Here is a 10,724-nt window from a genome sequence, read left to right on the forward strand (position 1 = left end):
TGATCTTAAAAAGTCAGTTTGAATCTGTTCTTGATAAAAATTCTACTATTTCGTAGAAAATGTACTATTTGCTTAATTTTAATATTCTAGTGTTAAAAGAGAACTGACATTTTTTTCTGGATGCAAATTCAACTATTTAACAACTACGAACATTTTTAATTCAAAATTCATCTGTTTTAAAGAGAAATTTCATCTTTCTTATAGAGAAAAATGCAACTGTTTGGTTAAAAACTAAAATATTTGTTTAAAAATTCATACTTTCTGGTCAAAAATTCTTTTTTTTTATTGAAAATGTAACTATTTCGCTGAATATTTACTTTTTGTCAAAAATACTCTTTTCCAAATGAAAGTTCAGCCTAAACACAATTTTTTTCTTTTTTTATTCAAAATGCATCTATTTTAGTACAAATTTCATTTTTCTTGGAGAAAAATGCAACTATTTGATAGAGAATTAAAATATTTTGTTAAAAATTCATCCTTCTTGTTTATTGAACAAAATTCGACTTTTGGGAATGAAAATTCAACGTTTTTCGTAGAAACGTATGGTTTGCTAAAAAATTTATATTTTGGTCTTAAAAAGTGAACTGGAATCTTTTTTAACAGAAAATTCAACTATGTTTTTAAAAACTTTTTTTTGAAATTCATCTGTTTTAGTGCAAATTCCATTTCTTTTTATGAAACTGCAACTTTTGTTAGAAAAATTCTTCTTCTTTGCTTGAGTATTCAACTATTTTGTTGGGAAGGATTTGGTTAAATCACTTTGTTAAAATATCATTTTTTTCTAAGATTTATGTTTATATTTTTAGTTGAAAATTTATCTGTTTGGTTGAAAGCTTAATTATTTGGTTAAAAGTTAATATTTTTAATTGGAAATTCAACTACTTGAGTAAAAGTTAAACTACATTGTTAAAAATTTGCTTTTTTTACAGAAAGCTAAAGTCTTTCATTGAAAATGTAACTGTTTAGTCCAAAAGTCTTTTTTTTATTTAAAGTTCATTTTTTAACTGAAAATTGAACTTTTCATTTTTTCAAGACCGATCTTATTTAGTTGAAAATTCTCCATTCTTGGTAAAATAAAATAATTTTCTTGGTTTGAAACTTCAATTTTGTTGGGTAAAAATGCATTAGTTTCATGGAAACTTAATTTTTTGCTTGAATGTTCAACAATATAGATAAACTTTTATTTCTGTCTTGAGTAAAAAACGTTTATTTGTTGAAAAATCGTCTTTTTAGTTTTAAAATCTTTTTTCTTTTGTATGATTTTCATCTTTTTCGATTGAAATTATTAATAACTATTCCCTGAAAGCCAAATTCTAGCGGCCAACAAAGGATAAAATAACTTGAAGTTCAAATTTTAAATAAAATAAGATGGTTCCGTTTATTAAAAGCGTAAAAATGAACTTTGGTACATTTCGCACATTCGATCCTGGTACAAGAAACAAAGTCTAACTCGACTCCTCGCCCTTTTGTTAACTAACATAAGTACACCAAACTCTCGCTTTCAGTCACCCCGTTCTCTGCCTTCTTGGAACTGCTGGCTCAAACAGTTTCTCAGGTGAGTAGGACGAGAGCGGTTGCGATATTATATATATATAGATTCCACTTGGAAACGCGTCAGGCGGCCCTCACTGTTTACGTTTCGACCCCCCTTCCCCCGCCACAAAATCAGTCCAAGGCCATTTGAAGGCAACCCCTGACGATGGACTGTAAGCGAGAGTTTGGTGTTACTGACTAACGGGCAATTCGCATTTTCTCGTATTTTCATCCGTGTCCTCTCCCGTATTTCTCGTGAATACCTCTCTCAGCGCAAGCGCTCTTACCCTCTTCCGAATTCTAGACGATTCTAGTTATTTCTTACTTCCGGCACATACACACACATATGTATCACCCATGCATTACATACATCAGAAAGGTTATTATTCTGTTGAAAATTCAAGTATTTTGTTAAATAAATCACATGTTATAGTATAAAAGACATTTTTTGTTTGAAGTAAATTAACAACTTTGAAGATTTTCAATTTGTGTCTAAAATACTGTTTTATTCCGTTTATAAAAGATTCTGTGTTAAAAATATTACAATATTAAAATACTGCTAGTTCAATATTAATAGCACAGGCACACGAAAGAAAAGGTCTTGTCCACTAGACGAGATAAACATTTCTATACGTTTTTGTGGTCACTGAATCCGAATCCGGGGTTGGTTTGACTCGGTGAGGTCGCATTTCTTTCCTAACCTAAACAAAATGTAAAAATGTTGGAATATTCATGAACACACCTAGAAGCAAAGCGGTTATATGTGTTCAGGGTCACTGAGTTCAAATTTAAAGGTCATTTGACTCGGCAAGGTCGCATTCCATTCATAACCTAAAACAAAATTAAAACACTGAAAACTGTTCGCGACATAAATTGTTTGCATTCAGCGTCCGGCACATAGAACCTATTAGTCATTCTTTGAGCATGGCTATCAGTCTGTAGCACAAAATCCTGCTGCCTTGACAGATATTGTGACGATGACAACTGCCCCGAAAGGGAATGTGTACAATAATTCGTTCTCAGATTTGTTGAGGTAACGAAGACAGCGAAGGCGCGCTGCCTTGCAGGTGAACGTGAGGGTGTATTAAGGACAGTTTTCGATGTTTAAATTAACTTTACTCAAGGTTGAGAATAGAATGCGACCTCGCCGAGTCAAATGACCTTTAACTTTAAAATCAGCGACCCTGAAAACAAATAACCGCTTTGCTTTCTGGGTGTTTCCATGAATGTTCCAACTTTTATAATTTTTCGAGGTTAGGAACTAATGCGATCTGACCGAGTGAAACCAACTTTTTCGTGGACCTGTGTAATCGAGAAAAATGAAAAATGAGGCCCGGAAAATCAAGGAATTTTAAAAATGAACTTCTAGCACACCCGCCCTAATTCTACTAGCAATAACTATAAGCAAAACATTTCTGGAAAATGAAAATTACGTACATTAAGAAGGGGATCTGGAGTCTGAAGAGGGCCTATAATCTGTTGTGTAGTTTAAGTACGGTCCCTTATTTTTTAAGCCAGAATCCTAAGAATTTTGAAAAACAATTATCCAGGAAAAGCAGAATCGATAATGAAGAGGACAATTCTAGTAGCCAATACCTCCAATATGCCAGTTGCAGCTCGTGAAGCTTCAATCTACACAGGAATCACCCTTTCCGAATATTTTCGAGACATGGGATACAATGTTTCAATGATGGCAGATTCCACTTCTCGATGGGCTGAGGCTCTTCGAGAAATTAGTGGGCGTCTAGGTGAAATGCCAGCAGATTCTGGATATCCAGCTTACCTAGGAGCAAGAATATCCAGTTTTTACGAAAGAGCAGGAAGAGTGAAATGTCTAGGAAGTCCCAAAAGAGAAGGGTCAGTCAGCATAGTTGGGGCAGTTTCACCCCCAGGTGGAGATTTTTCCGATCCAGTCACCAGCGCCACTTTGGGAATTGTCCAAGTATTTTGGGGACTTGATAAAAAATTGGCTCAAAGAAAACATTTTCCAGCTGTCCACTGGCTTGTCAGTTACAGCAAGTACCTGAAATCCCTCGACGATTTTTACGAATCCCACTTTCCAGGGTTTGCCACCCTCAGAAGTCGAGCGCAAAAGCTTCTTCAAGATGAGGAGGAATTAAATGATATTGTACAATTAGTTGGAACAGCTTCCCTTACAGAAACTGACAAAGTTATTCTGGAAGTTGCTAAACTTTTGAAGGATGATTTTCTTCAGCAGAATGGATATTCAGTTTATGATAGGTTCTGCCCTTTTTATAAGACTTTTGGAATGCTGAGGAATATTATTTCTTTTCATGATTTAGCGACTAGGGTTACTGAAGCCAATTCAAGAAGAAATAACAAAATTACTTGGAAAATTATTAAGGAAACTATGGGAGAAATTATCTATCGATTGAGTTCTATGAAATTTTTGGATCCTTCAGGAGATGGGGAGGATTCTATTAATGAGGAGTATGACCAACTGTATGAGGACATTCAAAGAGCTTTTGGATTTTTAGAAGACTGAGATTATACGTTTTTAGGAAAGAACAGAATTGAAAAAAAATCAAAAAGGAGTTGGAGAAACACTGAGGCTATAAGAAAGGTTTATGAATTTAATTGTTATACAGTCCTCTCTCTGAATAAAGCCGCTCTAAATGTGCCGTTTTTCATCATTCTTGTTCTGACGCATCCCCCACCATCGCACATTCGCTTCGAGCGCCGGGCTTTCAATCCATTATCTCTGAATAGTGCCATTCAAATATATGTACGAAAATAGACTATGTACCGGAATAATGTTTTATAACATAAATAATAAATAATCCAATACTTTACAAATTAATGCTTGTACGAAAACAGACTCGTTTTTTTTCAAATCAAAATCGACAAAATAACATCCAAACATATACACTTCGTACTTGCGGGGAAAAAAAGAAAACTGACGACCGGCACTATTTAGAAAGGGCGGGCGCGATTTCGATAACGCTTCCACGTGCTAAGAGTAAACGAAGCTGAGTTAAACGACAAATACTACCCAACCAGCCCATGTCCGGCACTATTTAGAGAGGAGACTGTATTTTATAATAAGGTCAAAGATTAGAATGAAATTCGAACCTTTATCGGGAATTCGGCTACACTCGAGTTCCCTCCCGCGCGGTCAGAAAATTTGGGCGGAAGGTATAGTTGCGTTCAGTGACGTACCTAGTCTGCAGAGGGCCCTGTATCCAAATTTTATGGGGGGGGGGCCTTTCTAGGAAAATAAACAAAAACTTCATTCAATAATTCTTATTTAGGGGCACCCGGACCTCGGAGACTCACTCAAGAGAGTGATTATGGAACTGTAGTAGTATTAGAATTCGCTTTTTTTGGTAGAACATTAATATTCTCAGTTAAGATGTAACTTTTTCGTTTATAATTGATGTATTTTGTTCAAAATTCTGTTTGCTTTTATAGAAAATACATTTTTTTTTGGTTAAAAATGTAATTGTTTGATTGAAACTTAAACTGATTTTGATATAAAATGAAAATATTTTTTAGTTGAAATATTAACAATTACATCTTTTGTTTAAATTATTATTTTAAGGTTGAACATTAGTTTTTTTAATTAACTTTCTTATTGAAATTTTATATTTTCGTGTGGAACATTTGCCTGTTTTGTAGAAAACCCGCATTGTTGATTGGAAAATTCAACAATTTAGAAGAAAATTCCACTATTTTATAGAAAATTAGTTTTTTTTGTAAATTAAGTTTTTGTAATTAAAATTTAAAGATTGCATTTTTTGTTAAAAATTTATCTTTTTTAGTAAAAAAATTTAAGTATTTGGTTGAACATTTTTATGTTATTTGTGAAAAATTCGTATTTTTTGGTCATAAATTCAACTATTTTGTTCAAAGTTTATATATTTTGTTGGAACTTTGTCTTTTTAGACCAAATGTTTTACTGTTTTGTCATTTTTTTGTTTCAAAATGCAATTGTTTTATGAAAAATTCATTTCTTTTCTTTTGCTTACGATATCAAATATTCTGTTAAAAATGTCACTACTTTATGGAAAATTAAAGTATTATTTAAAAAATCAACTGCTTTGTTGTAAATTTGTCTTTCTGGATAGAAAGTGCATACATTCGGATTAAAAATTCATATTTTTTAGTACAAAAGTAGTTTTTCGCTGAAAATTTATTTTTTCTAATTAAAATTGAACCTTTATGTTAACAATTTTAATTTTCAAACTAAAAATTTAAATATCTTCTAAAAATTGTCTTTTTTTTTGCTTGAAAAATAAGTTTTTTTGGGCTTAAAATTCAACTTTAAAGTAAAAAATGTATTGTTTTTTTTTGCTTGAAAATTCACTTATTTGATACAAAGTTTTTTTGTTCTTTGCAGAACAATTTTTTTGGTTGACAATTCCACTTTTCTTAAAAAAAGAAATCGTCTTCTCTGGTCAAATCTTTCTTGGTTGAAAATCAACTTTCTTAGGTGAAAATTAAACTTTTTTTATGAAAATTTTGTCTTTTAGCTTGCAAATTAAACTATTTATTTGAGAATGCAACTATTTTATTAAAGATTGATTTTTTTGTCGATAATTCGACTGTTTTGTTGAACGTTTGGTTTCTTATGTAGAAAATTGGTAATTCTGGATTGAAAATTCTTTTTTTTCTTGTGTAGAAAAGTCACCTTTTGTTGAAAATGAACCTTTTTATTAAAAATTCAAATTTTTGGATTCCAAATTTAACTGTCTTATAAAAACATCGTTTTTGTTGCTAAAAAAATCAGTTATGTGGTTGAACATTGAACCGTTTGGTTAAAACTTGAACTATTTGGCTGAAAATTAATTTTTTTTTGAAAATTTATGTTTTTGGTTTAAAAGTCAACCTTTTTGTATAAAATTAGACTTTTTTGCTTGAATATACAACAATTTGGCAGATTCTTTTCTTTGAGAAAAATCATTTTTGATTAACAATTCAACCCTTTTTTTTCAATTCGTCTTTTTGTTTAAAAATTTATATTTTCGTAGAAATTTAATCTTTTTCTTTAAAATCTCTTCTATTTACTTGAAAATTGAATTCTTTGTTTATAACTTAAATGTTTGGTTAAAAAATAATTTTTTTGTCCAAAATTCATCTTTCTTGGGTAAAAATGTAATATACTATGTTGTTAAAAATTTGACGATCTTATGAAAAGTTTCTTGTAGCTTCTAGATTAAACTATTTGGTTCGACGTGCAACTTTTTCGATAAAAATTAATCTTTTTAGTGAAAATTAAACTGTTTTGTTGAACATTCGTCCCTTTTGTTAGAAAATTTCTACTTTTGGATTGAAAATTCAGCTTTTTTAGTAGGAAGTTTAATTTAAATAAAAATTTTATTTTTTATTTTTCGTCCTGGACTGATTCACAGGACTCATCAGTCTATTTCTTATTTTTAATTAGAATGAATATATATTTCTTAAAAATTGATTAGAGATCAAGAATTAATATCATCGAACCTAATACCAATTAAAAAATCTTCTTTACAAAATATTATGCACTTCAGAGATTTCTGCCGTTAGTGGTAACTATGTCAAACGCAAAGGTATCTCACGTTGGGGGAGAACAACAGTGAAGGAACGGAGGGGCGATCACTGGCTATTCTGACTGCTCGAGGGTATTCGTGTGCACCCTTGAAACTCATACCTTTGAACTCTTCCCTGTGATCTCTAATTTTTAATCTTTGACCTCTCATCGTTAATCCTTCACTTTGGTCCTTTAACCACTTCCTGCTTTATGCTTCTTATTATCATGTATAGTGTTCTGTAGCCCTGGATGGGGACCCATCTCGATGGGATGAAGGGGCAATCTAGGGTGATGAGGAAAGATTGGAGGAATAATAGGGAGATCGAGTAGGGGAAAGTTGAGAAAGTGGGAGAGCGGAGAGGAGTTATATGCGCAGGAATTAGCTGAACGGCGTTGGATGATATGGAAGTAATGGTCCATTTACACCTCGCTTGCATGCAGGCGGAAAACGTATCTTCCTCTCACTCTACCACGTGACGATGCTATGTACTTATCTCATTTTATATTTTCCTCTGTCCTTGAAGATTTTCCAATTTGGTGGAAAATCTAGAGTGAGATAAATGCAAGGCATCATCAATGGGTATAGTGAGAGAAAGATACATTTTCCGTCTGCATACAAGGGAGGCGTAAATAAGCCATAACAAAGAAGAGTTGGATGATAGGGACAGGAAAGTAAGGAGAGTGGATGGGAAGTATGAGTGGGTAGGGGAAATACGGTTGGAAAAGGAAGTGAGGGAGAAGTCGGATACAAGGGGAAAAATTGGAGAGAATAAGGGAGGGGTGGAGAAATAGGAGAAGGGTGAAAGTTCAGTAGGAGTGTGGAAGTAGGGGAAGAGACGAATTAGTGTAGAAGTAAGAAGTAGAGGCAGGTTAGTAAGAAAATTAGGAGAAGGTGCGATAGGAGGGAATGGAAAGCGTGGAAAGTAGCGATGAGATGGGAATAGAGGAAAGGGAGTAGAAAAGTGAATAGGAATGAGGGTTAGTGGAGCCGATATATATGGAGCGAATAGGAGGAAACTCTTTTTTGTAGGCGTATGTCGCCTAATATGACTATTTTTTTAATAATTAAAAATATAAATTAGTATTTTACATAAAACGTATTTGTATGATTCCAGATATCAAAGCTGCGCATCAGGAATCTGCGAAGCATATCACTATTCATGCAGAAGAGGGAATAGAGTTTTTAAATTCCAGACAGGAATTCTGGCGTCAGCAACGGGCTAGTCGTATTTTTTCATCTAATCGGGTTATTAAGTAAAATATATTTGATATTATTATTTAAGTCCTCCTAGCCATTTATTATTATTCAATATCGAATGTTAAGTCGAATTAATCCTAAAAATGTTATTGTTGTAGACATATAGATACGCTAAAATTTTAATAAACATCTAAAAACTTATCCAATGGACTTTTTAATTACATGGATTAGAGAATAAATTGCACGCTGTGTAATCTGAACTTTAGGATGAGGAGGGGAGGTTGTGTTTTGAGTTGCTTAGGACTTTTCTGTGTTTAATAAACGGTTTAATTAATTTCTGAAATTACGCACACTAGTTCGTCACCCTAAATTTATAGTTCGTCATGTCCCGCAACTGTTAAACTGAGAAAATAAGGTGCAAAGTTTAACAATAATATACTTTACAAAAACTTTATCAAATGTCGAAATAAGTTTATCGGTAAAAAATAATGCATGATCAAGAACATATTAGTAAAACTTTTAATACTATTATGAATGTATTTTAGCTGATGTGAAAAAATTGATTTTGAACATGGCGTGATATTAGATTCAAAAAATTCATTATGTCTCAGAATTATAGTACGCCATGTCTACAAAATATTTAGCAATAAAGTATTTGTTGAAATTTTTAAGTAAAATGTTGAACAGAATGATAGTTTACATCATTCTGTTGTATTACTACATACCTGAAATTAGATGAGTTTTTCGCAAATTATTGAATTTTGAGCAATATTCCTCAAGTTACTTTTAAGGTTAAATGTATTTTTTAATATGAATATTTTAATGAATAATTTTAACCGCTGACAAAACAAATTCGAGGGGAAAATTTATTTAAAAAAAAAAGTTCAACCCCACAGAAAATCGCCGATCCTCCAATGTACACCGAAATCGGTGTTCAATAGAGTTGCAACAAATTTGAGCCACACAGGTTCATTCGGAGAATCTAGGGGAAAAACATCATTTAGACACTGTTTTTTCTCATCCAGTGCAACATGAAGTGTCGTCTACAAACTATAAGTCACTTGTCAAGATCATTTTGTCGGTCGTTATTTGAGTGAAACAGATGTTAATAAGCAGGTCAGTTATAATAATAATTACCTAACTTTTTATTTCCTCCTATTTACCAGCAACTAAATAGTCTTGGAATAAAAATAGTACTTGGCGTGATATAATATCCAAATTTTAGGTTAGTCAAAACCTACTATATGACATTCAAACCACCAAAGCCGGGATGTACAAACTAAGTCGTGACCGTCTGCATCGAAATTGATGACGTTCGAACAAATTTCCACTAGATTTTCTGCGGAAGTTTAAAGGTATCTTAGATATCTAATCTTGCAGTAGCTAGTGTCATACATAAAAGATAAGGTAAATACAATTGTATAATAAAAACAAAAATTTGTTTTTCGTGATGAGTGGGGATGTAAATTTGCATGAAACATTAGCCTGATGAAAAGTTTTATGAAACATTGAATAATTTGGTCAATTTATAACTCCAAGTAAAGAAACAAGGATCGTAATTGTCATTTATAAACCCCACAGAATTTGCCACCTCGGTAAATTTCTTATTCCATCGTTTGGGACTAATTCGTAACCCATGAAGAGCTTTTTCAATTTCTCACACTTTAGACCGAATATTATTAATTTTTTTATCATAAGTCTTTAAATTCGTATTTTCCCTCATTCCATTATCATTGCTTACAGACTTATCATTTTTATTCTCATTATTGCCAAAGGTTTCTTTGGACTCTGTATTAATTTCATTATTTTGTTTTGAAACCCGCTCTACTATATTCGTATCAAAAGCAACCGCGTTAAACAAAAATGATCGTTCTTTTAAGGCTTTCTTATCGTTTTGAAACTCAATTAACCAATAAGGACTATCGCATATCAACGTAGCAAATACTTTATTTTTTTTTTGGAATCAAACATTTCTACGCAATTGTCGTCTAAATGGGTTTTTGAACCCGCTTCCGCAAAGTGACGCAACGAAAGTAGATTTTCTGAAAGTGATTTTGTATAAAAAGTATTATTTAATTGAAGCGATTTCTTGCCACTCGTATTTAAAATTAACACATTTAATGGCACCGGATTTTACACTTTTAAAAGTACTAAAAACTTCCTTTGAATTCGTAAGGTACTCGGTAGCACTTGCATCTACGATAAAAGACACAAAATTATTGTTTTTAATGACATTTTCGTCCCGAAAACTCTTACTGTGTTTTGAAACATGACAGCAACTAGTGTAAGAAACAGACTGTTTCCTGTTATCAGATTGACATCTGAAACAAGATACAGATTCGACAGTATTTACTGCAAACACACCTGTATTACGAGGGTAGTTCAATAAGTCCTTAGAATGAAGTATAAAAACAATTTTTTTTGGGTAAATTTTTTTTTATTTTTCAACATAATCTCCTTGGAGCT

At 32.3% G+C, this 10,724-nt stretch overlaps 1 protein-coding gene across 1 annotated transcript in view; it reads left to right on the plus strand.

The window, feature by feature from the left end:
* The window catches only part of LOC117180690 (V-type proton ATPase catalytic subunit A-like), a 29,859-nt gene extending 21,456 nt beyond the window's left edge, over positions 1 to 8,403 (plus strand). The window contains exons 6-7 of the mRNA XM_033373180.1: positions 3,084 to 4,117; positions 8,176 to 8,403. Of these exons, the coding sequence (XP_033229071.1) occupies positions 3,084 to 4,039 (956 nt within the window). The 3' untranslated portion in view covers positions 4,040 to 4,117; positions 8,176 to 8,403. The remainder of the gene's footprint in view (positions 1 to 3,083; positions 4,118 to 8,175) is intronic.
* Positions 8,404 to 10,724: the final 2,321 nt, after the last annotated feature.

Source organism: Belonocnema kinseyi, chromosome 9 (assembly GCF_010883055.1).
Source record: "Belonocnema kinseyi isolate 2016_QV_RU_SX_M_011 chromosome 9, B_treatae_v1, whole genome shotgun sequence".
In the NCBI taxonomy this organism is placed as follows: domain Eukaryota; kingdom Metazoa; phylum Arthropoda; class Insecta; order Hymenoptera; family Cynipidae; genus Belonocnema; species Belonocnema kinseyi.